We start from the raw sequence: 16,382 nt of genomic DNA, 5'->3' as shown, positions 1-16,382 counted from the left end.
CTCCTGCTTCCTCCCTACAGCAAAGGGTTGATACTAGAGCGATAGAAGCTGGGAGGTGGGATGTTTCACTGAGTGCTGCAACTCCAGCTTTCCATTCTGCCTGTTCTCCAGAAGATGTGGGGCTGGAGCCCAGGATGCTGGCCTGTGTGGCAGCATGGGCTGGAGTGAAAACACAGTGCTGGGGAAAACCTGGATTCAGCTGGAATTGCTGATAGAGCTGCCACTGATGTTGGTGACCATGGGGTTCCATCAGTGCATGTCAGTGATGCACTGTCAGGAGGAAGGGAACTGTGTTTGGGCAAAGATGATAAAAATCCCAGTGCTTCCTGAGATTTGTATTTGGGTTAGATGAAGTCTGATGCATTGCAGTCTTGTCCTAAACCTTGTAGAGGTAGGAATTTGATCCTTAATGAGTTTTATTATAGTCAGTTATGAAGGGGAAGAAATCCAAGGCTCTGTTCCCTCTGTGAGTTGCAGCAGATGAGACTAAATCGTCTGGCTCCTCTCAGTACTGAGCTCAGCATGTGGCCACCTTCTTCCCTCATCCTGCTGGAAGCTGCCAGCAGGGAAGGGACAGTGTGTGTGAATTTGAGCAGCTCTTGCTGCTAGATAAGCTGGGGACTTGCTATATATATCAAATTGCCTTCTCTTCCCTTGTATCAATTGGTTGGGGATTTCCCTTTCTAAGAGTGCCTTTGGAGCAGCCGGCATGGCCAGTGCTGTTTTTAGAAGCAGTTAAGCTCATGCTTAGAGAGAGCACGAGATGGGAGCACTTAAGCTCAGCTGAACTTGCTGATCTGCCCACATCCTTTGAGGTGAGGTTAATGAAAGCAGGTCAGTGTGCAAGGCACTACCTTCATGGGGTTTTCCATTGCTGAAGTGCAAACCAGTTTTGAAAGGCTCCAGACACCTGGAAATTAAAGACCAAAGGCTCTGATTTAACCTTCTTAAACTTTGGGGGCTTGGGGTAGGAAAGGGGAATTGTTAAACACCAGATAAAGTTTTGCTTGGTTTTAGGAGGCATACCCCCTCCAGAAAAGCTTCATGAAGGCCAAGTTTCCAAGTTGTTGCCTGGTTGTGAAGAACAGCTGTGGCAACACAAAGCCCTGAGAGGGTTCCTTGGGAAGGAGGATGTTCAGGCTGTAGACATCACAAACCATCAGGAGACAGTGCCTGCAAACTCAGGGTTTTCATGGGAGCCAACAGCTCTGACCATGCTCAGGTTGGACATGTAATTGAAAGTGAGCTCTTAGCTTATTAATAACTTGCAAGGGTTTTCATCTCCTCTTGTGGTCTTCTCTAGCTTGATGGTAAAAGCCCTGAGCAGATGTTCATTGCTCTGTTTTAGAGGTTCTTCCTGTGATGGTACAATTATTGCAAGTTTTGGAGAGGAGCTGGCTTTCCCCCAGGAGCGGGGAGGAGTGTTAGCAGAGCTGTGTGTTCCCAGCCATGTTTCAAGGGTCAGTGCTGCAGGGCCTGGCACAGGATCCTCCTTGTCACTTGTGAGGAGGCTGCTGGGGAAACTGGGCTTGGTCTGGGTGAGTCAAGAGAATAAATCCTGATGCTTCCTTGTCCTCTCAAGCCTGCCGATGGTTTCGGTCACAGCTTTTTCACATATGTGTTTATGTGGGTTACTAAAAGATACTTCATTTTATTCCTATGGAAGAAAACTACCCTTGGAGAAAACAGGCTTTCCTAGAAATTTTGCCTGTGGTGAATGGTGGCAGTTGAGCTCTGGCCTGGGGTCTGCCTCCAGCCAGCAACATGAGTTTCCAGAGCTGAGGAGCCTCAGCCGGACCTGAAGCATGGCTGTCACAGGGCTATGAATCCCAGCAGTGTTAGTGTGATCATCTGGAGTAAAAGCAGTATTTTCAGTTTTCAGACACTGTTTCTATTGACTGTCCCAGGGGAGATTCTAGATCCTTGCAGGCAGGTACCACTTTAGGTGCCAGAGGTGTCCTGGCTGCCCTTTACCAAGGGCTATAGTTCCCCCCATCCATCCTGTCCTCTGGCTGCAGGAGAATGCCTCAGAATCCTTAGGACTCCTAAGGTAATACCACATGGGTATGTTTATGCACTTGTATAAAATAATAATAGTTACATTTTTAATAACAACAGGGCTGACATTGTGTTGCTGCTGTTTGGTTGAAATTATTTTTAAGTACCCACATGTTGAATGCCAGGGTATTAGACATGGGTGCTTGGGAAAGCCCTGAGCTTAGCTGGGAAAACCTGTAGTGGGGTTGGGAGGGGAAGTGGCACGCTTCAGGACTTTGTCTTTGGATTTCAGAGCCTTCTGGCGTGTTTGGTCACATATCTCAGGTTTTTTCTGCAGTCACAAAGATTGCCTTTCAGAAAAAAACTGTGGCTGTCTGAGACTCCCCAAGCTGATGGGGAGTTACAGGTGAATTCTCCTTGTGCATAATGAGTATTGAGTGTTTGCATAGAGACCAGTTTGGACAGCACTTCTCTGGCCTAGAGACTTGGGATGTGACCTCAGTAGTGCAGGCACCGTTTCCTTGAAGCTGTTGCTGCTTCCTTCCTGAGATTGAGTTGAAGTCAGTGCACGGTGTGGAGGGACGGGTGAGAGCAGCCTGAGAGGGAGCCCCGGCCCGCACATCCCTCCCTTTGGAGCTGCAGGACGCCAGGAGCAGGCAGGAGCCTGGATGGCAGCTGGGATGGGTCTGTCTGCACTGCTTTGGGTAGGGACCAGGCAATTGTTTGCACTTGAATAAAGGCTTAATTGTGACTTGAAATGTCCCAACTGCTTTTTTAAAGAAAAGCAAACAAAGCTGAAGAACAAGAGGCTGGAGTTACAGGGAACTTTGAAGATGTTTGCCAAAGCCGTGCTTCCTGTCTCTGTCAGTCCCTTGGTTATGGAGTTCAGCTTGGAGCCTCGGCTTTTATTTACTTCTCTGCCAGCTTGTGATGAAAGGCCTGTATGGTGGGCATGGCACGGGGGCAGCAGGGCTCTCTCGGTCCGTGTTTCCTCCACGTGCCCCCATGGAAAAGACTGAGGGGTCTGTCGCTGTGTGCAGCTGCCTCGGGCTGGCTGGGATGGGAATGAATCAGTGCGGTGATGGCAGCGCCTCCGCCAAGCCCTGCTGCCGGCCCTGCTCCTTCCGAGCACAAAGCAGGAGGCAGACGCTGACCTGGCAGGGGACCATCCCCGGTGTGCTGCTGCCACCTGGTGCCACCGGCTGCCCCAGCCCGCGGGCTGTGGTGCCGGCAGAGCCACAGCCTCAAGAGGAGAGATGAGCTGAGAAACTCCTGCTCCTGGTCGTGGCTCTACTTCCTTCACCGTCATTGCATTCCCCTTGAAACTCCGATTTCACTGTCTTTAATGAAAAGAGCAGACTCAGCTGGCAGGCAGGCAGGCTGCTGAAATTAATTATGCTTAAAATCATTGCAGAGATGGATAGCAGTGCTCATTTGCTGGCAAAGTGGTGGGCTCTGTTCTCTCATTATCCCGTACACCTTGATAGCATCTGGGTGACACTGCTGGACCCTGCAGCTGGGGTCTATCAGAATCTGCCTGTGCACCCCCATCTCACAGACTTGCAGAATGCAAGGTTTGAAAAGGACCTTGAAGATAGTTTTGTTCCATCTTGCACATGATATAAACTGTTTTCTGGCTCCTCTGTGTATCCATCTCTCCTGACTCCTGGCTGAGCAAGATGTGGCAGAGGAAAGGATGAGACAGACAAAATGCTGATGGGGACATGGTCCTGGAGCTTGGATGTACCATAAAGATCTCCCCCTCCCTGGTTCCTTCACTCTTCTGCAAAACAAGTCGTCATTACACTGCTTTGACAGTGTCCCCAGGCTAAGCCGTCCCCTGAGCCTGACACAGAGGTGGCTGGTAGGTCTTGGCTCCAGGTGTATCCCTGGCCCAGACTATTGAGTTCAGCATTTTTTAAATTTTGGTGGTGTTTCCCTCCCGCAAGATCTAGTATTGTTTGTCTGTTTCCCCCTCCAGCTCTTTCTACACCCTCTTCTACATTCCTGCATCGTTCCTTCCATCCTCAGCAGTCCTCAGTTCTACACTGTTCAGCAGCACGAGCCCCAAAACTGCCTGTACCCCAGTGTTGCTCCTGCTCCAGTGATGCCTGCTCAGCTTAGTGACCTCTGTTCCCACCAGCAGCTCTGCCCCAGGGTCTGCATTGTTCTTCCCAAGCTCCGTGATCTTCAGCCACCTCATGTGTTTCCTTTTCCAAAATTACTCCTGTTCATTCTCCCTTTTGGCAGTGGTACATCCATGGCAGCTCTGGGGTCCAGGCCTGCCCACAGCCGTGCAGGCTCAGGGCTCATGGCAGAGCTACTCTGGGCTATACTAAACCAGAGCTTTGCTTTTATTTGGCATTAAGCCTGTAGCTGCTCCAGGCACCCCTCTGATTTCTCCATCCTTCTTTCTCCTTCTTTTTTACTGCAGAGGACCTTGTTTCTTTAGAGGGGAAGGACAAAACGCACTGTCAGCATTTCCTCCTGGCACTCAGCTCTTTTCCCTGCACCAGGCACAAGTTCTCCTCTGGTTTGTCCTCTGATCTCTGACCCTGTGCTGTCTGTTCCTCCCTGTTACACTATTCTTCTTCCCCGCTTGCTCAGTTGCTCAGCTGCCTCTGAATCCTTCTCCATGCTGTGTAGTTTCTCCCCTGTTAAAAGCAAATCTCACCTCTGCTCCTGCTCACCTCCTATGCCTATTTTTTTTTTCCCCACTTCCACAATAAGTCCCTTGGACACAGCCCTGTCAAAGGGAAGTCCCTCATCTCCTCAGCCTGGAACTGCTGCTGCAAAAACCCTGAGCTTCACTAAATCTCCATGTTACTCTCCCCACCTTCACCATTTGGGAGATTTGACTCCATGGCAGTTGTGCTCCTGAAATCCTGAACTTGCTCTGCCTGTTCTCTCCTTTGCTCTGCTGCTCCTCCTGCACTTCTTTGGGGATTTGCTGTCCCAGCAGGGCTCTGGTTTCTTTCCTGTTGCTCTGTGTAACATTATCCTCACGCATCTCCTGCCCTCCTTTGCAGCTGGCACAGGCATATTCTGTCCCTCTCGCCCTGTGCCTGGCTGTCAGTTACAGGCCTGGATAATCTGTCCCTGTGTTCCCTGTGTCCCTCTGTGGCTGAGCCCAGCCTCCAGCATCCTCCCTGTACAGCTGTATGGGCTTGCCCTGGGAATGGGCATGAGGACCAGCCCAGCACTGGCCACATGTGGGTGTGTTTTTGAGGGCTTTTCTCCCGGTGCAGTGCAGTCAGGAGCATTCCTGGCTACGGCACGTTTCCCTGAACCCTGCAGTCCTGCAGAGAGCTGATTTATGTGTCGTGGCCTGAGCTCTTGGGAACAGTCCCATGTTTGAAACCTAGATGTTCCTGCCTGGAATGCAACTGAAGCCTCAGCAGCCTTCAAAGAAGTCATGATTACTTTTAAATATGAAGAAAGATGCTTTCAGGGTATTTTAATCATGATCTGACTCCTGGCTTGGACAACCAGGAAGAGTTTGCAAGTCATGACCTTCTCCTGGTGGCTGTGGGTGAGTCGGGGTGGGATGTGGTTCTGTGCCATGGGCTAAGTGAGGCAGTGGCCGAGTCTTGCTCTGTGTTGGCCTGGGGCCATCCCCTGGAACTCAGGATGGGCCATGCAGTGTAATGGCAGGTGGCCCCCTCCCCTGGAGTAATTCCTCTTGCCCTCCTCACATCTCCCAGGTAGGATAACTTTGAACATGAGATTCAGTCTGTGGTCCCAAGTCACTGATCCTGGAAAGAGCACCTGGAGGTTGGGGTGTGCCAAGGGCACCATGGGCAGCTCTGCTTACCCAGAGCCTGTGGAGATTCATGTATTCAGACCTGGACTAAAACCAGCTATTTAATGGAGTTTTAAACACTCCGAGTAACAAAAACGACAACTTTTCCCATAAGCTTGATGGAACTTACTCCATTCTGAAACTTCATCTACCAGTAATTGGATTGAGATCTGTCCTTGGCAGCAAGACCAATACTTAGCATAAATACTGCAGTATATTGAGGAATTATTTTATTTTATTATCTTTGGGTTTTTAAGCTGCATAAGTTTTGCTTTGGATCCATACATGGCATTGGTCTTCCTGCTCCAAGTGTGCTGGCTGAGCTCTGGCAGTTGTAGCCATGGTCCCAGCAGTGCTGAGGACAGAAGTGCCACCCATCAGTCCCCTCTGTCATCACTGCTATTATATATTTTTGCAGTGGACTTTTTGCCAGTCCCTGTTGAGCAGCTCATGTGGGGGTGCCTATGAGATCCTCTAATCTGGACTTCCAGCAGCCCTTCATCCATGGGTAATTCTTCATCTTGGAATTCAGCCCTTCCCCTGGTTAGACCATATATTATGATCCCTTCATGCTGCAGAGCAATCTGAATACTTTGGCAACTTGTTACCATCATCTGGTATTGCTGTGACATTCGGGGGCTCTGGTAGCCCAATCTTTTCTTATTAATAGTTATTCAGCAGTAAAAGAGTTTTGTTGTTGAGGAGCAGCTGGTCGTGACCATCATTAGAAACAATCCTCTTAGCTGTAATTTTGTTTAAAATAACAAAGACCAGCTCATTCAATCTGCTTTTCATGTAACTGTGGGGTCTGACAATTACATTTTTAGCCTCTAATTAGTGGGAGGCTTGAGATGGCTGTTTCTGTTTCATTTGGGATCACAATAAGGCTAATAGGTTTCCTGGTTTTTTCCTTCTAACATTCCCTTTTTAATATTGGACTTGTTCTTCCCCTTTAAGTGCATGAGGACCAACTCTACCATTTTAGCTGAAATTAAAGCAAAAATCTCTGCCTGGGGCAGATGCTGAGTGCAGAGGGCTCTGCTCCAACTGCAAACAATGGCTGGAGTTTTATGAGCAATTAAAATCGAGTCTCGTAGCAGGGAGTGAGGAGCTGCCAGGGGCCACCCACCTCGCCTGGGGCACCCATGACACCCCTGCAACCAGGAAGCCTTAGCCAGCACTTGCTCCCTTTCCCAGCTTCCCAAAGCTCCATGTGTGTATGTGTATGGGCGCCTCCTTCCCACAGGACCCCTGTTCCATACTGTGCTGGCAGGTGATGGCAGGGAGCGAGTGTTGTTCCTCATTATTCTGTGTTCCCTACATTGTTAATCCCACTGTACTAGAGTTAGGACTTTCAGCTTTTTTCAGAGGTTCCTGTAAATTCACACCACTGTGCTTTAGTGGCACTTCCATGAGATCTGGGGAGGCAGAGGGATAGGAAGTGATTCTCCTGGGTTTTGACAGCCCAGTTGTTTGTGGGGATTGCTGCGATTCCTGTCACATCCTGGCTTGGATTGCAGCTGAGAGGGGACCTGGGTGTTGCAGGCCAGAGCTGCAGTTTGGACTTTCCTGCTGTGTGTGTGACAGTCTGGCCAGGGCTGAAGGCTGAGCTTCCTGGAGGATGCAGGCAGAGCTTGGTGGTCCTGGCCAGGTTCTTCCAGCAGCGTCTTCCACCCTCTGCAGGGAACGGGGACAGAGGTTTCCAGACACTGCTCCAGTCCCTGCCCCTCTGTTTCTCATCGGGAGGGCCAAAGATCCCTGGAGGCAGCAGTGTGGTTGCATAAGGAAGTGTGGTGTGAGTCACGCGAGCAGGAGGCGACGGGAGAGCAAATGGGGAGTTTTACGAGTGTTCTCAACTCTGACACGGCTTTATAATCTGAGGGCTTGTCTCCCAGACTGAGAGTTACAGGGGAGGTTACAAGCTATAAAAATGCTCAAGAGAAGTGAATTATTTTCTCTACTTCCCCCAGCCCAGCTGTGTCAGGCGGCATCACCTTACCAGCCCCACCTGCAGCACCAGTGCCTCTTTCCTGTACCCCCCTCCAGTGAGCTGGGGGGGGGAGGGGGGCAGGCAGCTGCTGGCCCCATGCTCTGCCTGTGACTGCACAGCAGCAGAAAAGCCCGAGGCTCTGGGCTTTGGGGTGACTCAACGTGAAAAACTCAACATGAGCTATCGTTGTGCCAGTGACAGGACAAGGAGGAATGGGTTCAAACTAAGAGAGAAAATTTAGGTTAGGTATATTGTGAAGGAATTCTCTGTGAGTGTGGGCAGGGCTTGGCACAGGTTGCCCAGAGTAGCTGTGGCTGCCTCTGGATCCCTGGAAGTGTCCAAGGCCAGACAGGATGGGGCTTGGAGCAACCTGGTCTTGCCCATGGCAGGGGCTGGAACAAGATGACCTTTAAGGTCCCTTTCAACCAAAAGCATTTTTTGATTAAGTCATTCCATCTGTGTGTGAAAGCCATTATTCTCTTTTATCTTCTTTTCAGTGTCATCCTTTTTGTCTTGGATTTCACTGTCCCTGGTCCCTTCTTCATTTAAATCTGTAGCATCAGCCTCCACCTTGGCATAGCAGGTGGCCAGCCCCAGCCCATCTCCTGTGACCAAGATTTCAAGGAGCGCTTCTGTCCTGGATTTTGGGGTAATCCAGCCTCTCGCGTGGGAGGCTCCTTGAGCAGGTGCCAAACCTGACTTCCGCAGGAGAAGTTGGTGGGTCCAGCCCAGGGAGGTGCTGGACAGCATTGCTGGGTGCAGTGGGCAGCTACCACCTCTCTCCCAAGGGCTGGAGACCCTGGGCTAGAGGCCACAGGGGCAGAACAAGCAGCCAGTGGGACACAGCAGCCTTTGTAAGGAGGAGGGCTATGGCCAGCCCTGAAACAGAAGGTTGCATTTGAGATGCCAGCACAGGGGCACGTGGAGCTGCACAAGTGCTCGAGCAAGACTGCCTGGTGGCCTGGGCCAAGTGTCATTTGGGTGAGGCTGGAGGTCCCCAGAGGAACAAGCAGCACGTGGATTATTGTGGTATCTCCTGGCTTTTTCTCACCCCATAAATTCTCAGGAGCCCCTTCAGCTTTGCCCGTGCTCCCACAAGAGGAGGAAGGCCCTGGGGACACAGGAGCAGCAGCATTCCAGCAGGCTGAGCTCATGGGGCCAGGAGTCCTGCTGCTGTGGATTGCCTTCCTCTTGGGCAACTGGCTATCCAGAGAGCTGGGGGATGGGAGTGAGGCGGAACCTCCTCAGTCTGACGCAGCCACAGAGTTTCAGTTTCTGGTCATTGCTGACTTGTACAGGGAAGGAACTGAGAAACTGCACTGGCCATTAGCAGTGATTGCATACACTGGTACAAAGCACACTGCAGGAAGACTCCTGGTGTTCAGTGTTGTCCATAATTCAAGTATCTTCATGTTTAGGGAAAAAAGCATATTTAACATTTTTCTTTCCTTTCTTACCTACAAACTAAATGTGCTTCTCATGTCACTTGCAAGTCACCAGTTGGCAGTGACTCTCCTGGTAGCTCCTGCAGGAGGCTCTTTCCTCTGTTAAGTCTGATATGTGAGATCATTTGCTAAGTAGTGGGAAAAAGGCTTTTATAGTTCAAAAGAGCCAGACTGATCTGGGTTTGAAGTGTGATAGTGCAGTATTTGTTTTTTTCTGTTTTCATAGCAAATTTGATTCCCAGTGTGTGGGAATCACAGTTTCATAGTTTCCTGGAACTTCATGATCTGCTTTTAAATGTAAGGTAATGTGACAGAATGGTTTGGGTTGGAGGGGCCTTACAGACCATCTCGTTCTACCCCCTGCCATGGCAGAGACATCTTCCACTGTCCCAGGCTGCTCCAAGCCCCATCCAGCCTGGCCTTGGACTCTTCCTGGGATCTGGGGGCAGTCACAGCTTCTCTGGGCGCCCTGTGCCAGGGCCTGCCCACCCTCACAGGAAACAAGTCCTTCCCAATATCCCATCCATCCCTGCCCTCTGGCAGTGGGAGCCATTCCCTGTGTCCTGTACCTCCATGCCTTGTCCAGCTCTCCTGGAGCTCCCTCAGGCTCTGCAAGGGGCTCTGAGCTCTCCCTGTGCTTCTCCAGGTGAGCACCCCCAGCTCTCCCAGCCTGGCTCCAGCACAGAGGGGCTAGAGCCCTCAGAACAGCTCCATGGCCCCAGAAAGATATGAATTAAATATAGAGATATATTGCACAAGACTGGAGTCCTTTCTGACCTCCCATTCCTTTCTCCTGTCCTTTCCTGTCAAGTGCATGGTGGAATGTGAGAGATGACCTGAAAGGCCAAGGATAACGATTCCAACCTGGGCACAGCAGGAGCAGGGTGGGAGCAGCTACCTCACTGTGGGAATCCTATCTCAGCAATGACTCCTCTGTACTGGCATTCACTTGGCCTTCTGACTTAATTCTGGGCTGGGAAGGAAATCCCTGAGCAAAGGAAAGCCTTGGGCAGATATTCAGAGCTCTTCTGTAACCAACACAATTTCTGAGTGGTGGAAGGAGGGAGATTCCCAGCTGGGGTGTGTTGTGTGAGATGTTTAGATAATCTCCAATTGCACATTTGTTGGCATTTGTATTTCACCTGAGGAGGAGAAAGGTTAAAATTAATGGTGGCAAAATTTACGGAAGACCTTGAGCATTCCCAGAGCTCTGACGGCTACAGGGAACCAGCAGAAATTAGGTTGAGTTGGTGAGCTCTGAGCCATCCTCAACCTACTTTGAAATACTGAAGATCCCTGTTTAAAATGTCATTGTATTTAAAAATCATTGGGACACACACATGCAGATTTCTGTGCTGCTTCGCAGAATCCCAGAATGGTTTGGGTGGGAAGGGGCCTTAAAGCCCATCCCACCCCCTGCCATAGGCAGGGATACCTTCCACTATCCCAGGTTGCTCCAAGCTCCATCCAGCCTGGCTTTGGGCACTGCCAGAGATGGGGCAGTGGGAGGCTGCTCAGGCACATGAGTGGTACCAGGAGAGGAGTGCCCAGGGTTCAGCTCATCCCTGGTCCCAGTCATTAATTGTAGATTATTCCATCCCTTCTGGGGGGCTGGAAGAGCAAAACAGAGGCAAAATGTGGGCAGATGAGAGAGATGTTGGTGATCAGCTGATCTTGGAGACACCTGAAAGCTTTGAGGAAGGGTCTCTTCCTCCATGGAGTTCCCAGGATCACCTGTGGGAACATCTGGTCCTGTTGGAAAAGATCTTGGAGCAGGACCTTATTCAAGTCTTGCTGCTTGGCTTTCCCTTTCCTATAGATGCCCCCTGTGACCTCCCTCAAGCAGGGCAAAGCTGGCAGAAGGACTTGCTGGTTTTTCCTGGTACTTGGAGTGCTTGCATCCTGCCCCATCTCCCAGGCAGGATCCAATTGGATTTAGAGGTGTTTTTCTCCCAGGACCACAATGATCTTCTCCAAACACTCAAGTTCCCTGTGAAGGATCTTCCCCAGGTCCTTGAACCACAGTGACCAAGCCTGTCTTCCTTCAGCTCCCTCCTGTGTTCCCCCAAAGTGGGGGGTTTGTGCTTGGGGGGCACAGGCTCTTGTGTGCTTATGTGACAAGTCCAGGGTGCTGTGTGAGTGACCAAAAGGATTTGGTGGCTCCCCCTGATGCTGAATCTGGTTTCCAGCAGCTCCTGGAAAGGGCACAAAGCAGAGGTTGGAAGGGATAGAGAGAGACTGGGCACTGGCCTCAGGGGGTCTTGATTTTTTTTCCCCTCTGTTCACACTGGAGGACCATTCCTGTAAATAAAATTTCTTAACTAAATTCCTATAAGCTAAACTTCTGCTCTGGTTTGTCTCCTATTTGCTGCAGGTGAGACTTGTGGAAGAACAAGAAGAGACTGAGCAACTGAGCTGTGATTGAACCAGGAGGGTTTAGACGGTGTCTGAGGATGGTGAGTCCATGTTCTATTTCATCTCTACAGGATGGACATTGAGGGGCTGGAGCGTGTCCAGGGAAGGGATTGGAGCTGGGAAGGGGCTGAAGCCCCAGGAGCAGCTGAGGGAGCTGGAAAGGGGCTCAGCCTGGAGAAAAGGAGGCTCAGGGGGGCCCTTGTGGCTCTGCACAACAGGAGGGGACAGCTGGGGGGGGTCGGGCTCTGCTCCAGGGAACAGGGACAGGAGGAGAGGGAACGGCCTCAGGCTGGGCCAGGGGAGGGGCAGGTTGGATATTGGGAAAATTTCTCTCTGAAAGGGTTGTCCAGCCCTGGCACAGCTGTCCAGGGCAGTGTCAGTGTCTCTGTGCCTGGAGGGGTTTAACAGCCCAGTGGATGTGGCACTTGAGGACATGAGTTGGTGGTGGCCTTGGCAGTGCTTTGGGGATGGTTGGACTCATTGATCTTAGAGAGCTTTTCCAACCCTAACGATTCCATGATTCTGGTCTGCCTCTGTGGGTGGTCTTGTTCTTTGTGTGTCCAAAACTTGTTCTGCTGCTAAATGTAGGAGAAGAAATACAAGAATGGGCAAGAGGAGTACAACAGTATTGTGTATTATATACAGTAACATAATAGAGAGGATGTATCACTGTCGTCAAGATGCTGTTAACAGGAAATATTTATTCCTAAATCTCTTATTGGAATATATTTTGAAAAAAAAGTAAGACTGAAACCCCCTTCTGTCTCCCTGTACTACTGACATAGTCATCCAGTTTTTGTGGCTTACTGATTTATTTTTTTCTTTAAAACTTACTGCTGGGGTTTCTCATTGTGTTCCTCTGTCGCCTTTCAGTGAAGGATTTCATACCATGTTAATAACAGCTCTGGTGCCACCAAAGAAGCAGAAATTTCACAAGAATTAGTCACAGAAAAATGTGGTAGCAAAGAATCTGAACCACAGCCAAAGAAGCCAGATTGCTGATAAACTCAGATAAAGGGCCTCTAATACCTCCAGCAAGAAATAACCCAAAATAAAAGGGATCTGCTGGGAGGAAAAAACTGGGGACTGGGAATGTTGAAAGATGTGCTGAGAGTGTCCTGAGGGGGGGTAGTTTGAAGAGGAGTGATCTGCATGTGGGCTGTGGGTGGGCAGAGCCTGAACTTGCTGCAGTGACATGGATCAGCACCAGCTTCATGTTGTTGTGGGGGAAGAGGTGCTGAGGAGAACTGCAGAGATAGACAAAGGGCTGGAAATTCAGACTGAGGACATGAAAATTTAGGTTAAACATATAGAAAAAATAAAAGATAAAAATCTGGCAGAGTGCTTGACGAAATGGTGACATCTCCTGAGGGATTGTCCCGGATATATTTTGTTAACAACTGGAATAGGAAAGGAAACGTGCTCTCTGCATGAGTTAAGCTCTCAGCTCGAGTAGCTACACACTCAGCATTTTTGCTGTAGCCCCTGTCCTTGTGCTTTCTGGTGCTGCCTCAAGATCTCCTGTGCTTCTGCTGGAAGAACTGATCCCCATGCTGCAGGGTGAGGAACTTAGTCTGGGGTGGGGAGTTGAAAGTCCTTGCCTGTCAAAACCTGAGAAAGGGCCTCACACTTCAGCTTGGAGCTGCCCTGGTGTCACATTGGAGGTGTGAAACCCAACAGCTCCTCTGGGTGGGATTGAGGTGAGAGGGATGCAGATGTATCCAGATATGAATAAAAAAAAGGGAATAAACACATGGAAAATGCATCCAAAATCTCCCCAGGATACACGGAGAAGGCCAGACTGAGCCCCCTGAGGGCAAGGCTGGTCAGACACCTGAGTGACAGGGCCCAGTGAGTGCTGCAGAGGTGCATGACTCAGGTGTGTGCCCTCACCTGGCAGGACCTGCAGCAGCATTCCCTCTCCTGACTGCCAGGATACCGACACTGTAGGCATATGGTTCTTACTCTGTGGAGGGGCCCATGACTTATCTGAGGTGGGCATTGGCAGCCATCCCTCATCTCCTCGTGCTGGTGCATGGAGTTGACAGCCTGTGACTTGTGCCCTTTTGTTCCTCTCCTCAAAGGTTTCTTGCTACATATTCCAATCCATGCTCACCTCTGGGCGCCCTTCTGAACTAATTCCAAATGCAGTATTACAGATCTATAAATTATTCTATCATCCAATCCAGATTAAAAGATGACACCCACCATCCCAGTCCTGGTTTATGGGGTATAAAACAGTAACTTCTCTTTGTACAGGTTTAAAGGTTTGTTTCCACCTCAGGTTCGGTAGCCTTTCAGTTCACCCACAAACCTCCCTAGGCTTTGAAGAAATTAACTATGTAGGGGGACGCGAAACAAAGATGCCCTTTGTGCAACAGAAGTAGGGGAGGCAGAACAAGAAGTGCCTTTGGTCACAGCTCATCAGTCTCAGCATCAGCTTATGGAGAGAAATATGTGTCTGAGGGCAGCTCATCTCACCCAGTGTAGGCATCTGCCAGACAGAAAGAGAATAAATTTTAACTTTTAGAATAAGATAAATGATGCGAGTCTCTGCCTTCCCCATCTCACCTGGAAAAAAAAAGATCTAGATAACCAGTTCCTAGTTTGATCTTCACTGAAAATAAATATTCAGACCTGGAAGGATCTAAAGTAGAGTATCCTGATGGCCCCTCTGTTGCTGGTGCCCCTGGCTGTCAGAGAGAGCTTCCCTGGCTCCCGCTGACTTATTTCTCATGTCCTGGAATTCCCTTTCCAGGACAGTCACCTCCTTCTGCCAATTTTTCTGTTGGTTTCCTCCAGCTGGAGGCAGATCAGAGCAGTCTGTGCAGTGGATGTGCTACCAGGGACAGGGCTGTACATGCAGATTTCTGCCAGCCCTTGCCTTCCCTCCCCTCTATCTGTAGGGTGATGTTCCATGCAGGGGTGAGGAAAAGCCCACCCTTAATCTATAGATGGGATGGGTGTGGTGCCTTCTAAGGAGAGAGCAATTTTATTTGTGGTGCTAAAAAGAAATAGGGGATAAAGCTACACCCGGGTTGGGAAGGGTGTACATGTCTGTGGAAAGCTGAATCAGGTGTGCTGCTAACTCCCTGCAGTGACTGGGACCAGTTTTTCTCTTAGAGTCATGGAATGGTTTGGTTAGAAGGGACCTTGCCAGGTGGGAATTAGCTGCTCCCTGGCCCCCACTTTCCCAAACTTGCAGAAAGCTTGACCAGCCACTGGCAAAATGATTCATTTCAGGATGCTGTCTGGCTCCACACCACAAGAGAGATTTCAGCATCCTGATGCCTGTCCTGTGCTCTCAATGCAGATTCCTTGGGCAAGTGGGACCAAATGTTCCCTGTGAACCCTGTGCTGCAGGCTGGGCTCCTGGTGCATGTAGACGTGTCTCCATAAGGAATATCATCTCCTTTGGAGGCAGCAGAATGGCCCCTTGAGTGCCAGTCCTATCTTTGCCATGCACTGTATCATCTCCAAGCCTCTAAATCCCTTTTGGGACCTTCAGGAGAAGGCTGCAAACTGTTTACCTGCAATGTGGATCCAGGGATGTTTGGAGGGGTGGGAGGAGCAGCACAGGAGCAGTAGGCATTGCTAGTGGGAGGGAAAAGGGGCGAATCACTGCCAGCTGCCCTTAAGAACATGCTGCCCACATTATATTCAGTTCCTCTTCCTCAGAAATGAGAAACACTTGTAAGGGTGGTTGGGAGATGATGAAGATTTCTCTCTCTGCCTACATGAACACACATACTGAGAACACTCAGAGGAGCCCAGTTCTGTGAAATAACCTTCTCTCCTCTGTGATTTGTGACAGTGGAGAAGAGAGCCCAGCTGGGGAGGCATCCGAGGTGGCATTTAGGAATTCCCTCTGGCTAAGCCAGCTAAGGAGTCTGGAGCATGCTCCAGTCCTGTGATGGACTGCCCAGCACCACTCTTGCCTTTGCCTGGGTCACTGGATGGAAAGGAGGGCAGGTATTCTGGGAATTCTTGAAGGAAGTGAAAGCAGAGTCTGGATCAAGTTCCTCTTGAAAGTCTGTGAAGCCACTGAACTTCAGAGCAAGGTTTCTGCTCTGCACCAGGCTCAGTGCTTGGGCAGGAGTTTCTAAGTCATGTGTGAGTCTTTTTCTGATACTAAAAGTGCAGAAATATTTCAGTGAAAGCAGAAGTTTTATTTGTGGATGTTCAGGTCAGCTTAGATTGGAAATTTAGGGTACTGATTTGACAAGCAGCCCTTTAACTCTGCACAGCTGCAGCTTAGGGGGGTTACAATGCCACAATCCCTGTGCCAGGCCCTGAACTGAGCCTTGGCCCTAAAAATCTTACTGTTGGTTGGAGCAAACCTCTTACCTACCTTGTCAGTGGTTTTGTGTGTTATAGTCTTGTGCTGTATGCACTTAACAGCAATGTGTGCTCACACTCTGCTCAAGAAACTCCTGGACTTCAGCTGTTCCCCAAATACGCTGGGTTGCTTTTCCCCTGATACATGTCAAAAACCCAATAAATATTGGCTTTACAGTGTTTCTAGCCACACTTTCTCTCTAGTACAAAAGGTTCCTTCAGCTTTAGCTGCTCCATCTTCTCTCAGCATTCCCTCCAGTGACCCAGGCAAAGGTCACCTGCAGGGAGCAGGGCACCTCGCTTGCCACTCACTTTTGGCCAAGACAAGTCTGTAACCTCATCCATAACCCTCTGTCCTTATGTGTAATCATCTGTTTGTGTCCATAACCCTCTG

General features: G+C 49.9%; 1 protein-coding gene across 4 annotated transcripts in view; it reads left to right on the top strand.

Annotated features, from left to right (window-relative positions):
* Positions 1–16,382, top strand: part of MTMR4 (myotubularin related protein 4) — a 55,071-nt gene that overhangs the window by 8,996 nt on the left and 29,693 nt on the right. For 3 of the 4 annotated variants that reach the window (XM_059866342.1, XM_059866341.1, XM_059866343.1), the window contains exon 2: positions 11,610–11,691. In XM_059866342.1, the coding sequence (XP_059722325.1) occupies positions 11,689–11,691 (3 nt within the window). In that variant the 5' untranslated portion in view covers positions 11,610–11,688. The remainder of the gene's footprint in view (positions 1–11,609; positions 11,692–16,382) is intronic. The other variant, XM_059866340.1, reaches the window with a different exon arrangement.

The sequence above is a fragment of the Haemorhous mexicanus genome, chromosome 22 (genome assembly GCF_027477595.1).
Source record: "Haemorhous mexicanus isolate bHaeMex1 chromosome 22, bHaeMex1.pri, whole genome shotgun sequence".
In the NCBI taxonomy this organism is placed as follows: Eukaryota; Metazoa; Chordata; class Aves; order Passeriformes; family Fringillidae; genus Haemorhous; species Haemorhous mexicanus.
Note: the sequence above shows the minus strand (reverse complement) of the source record. Positions and strands in the feature narration are given on the sequence as shown.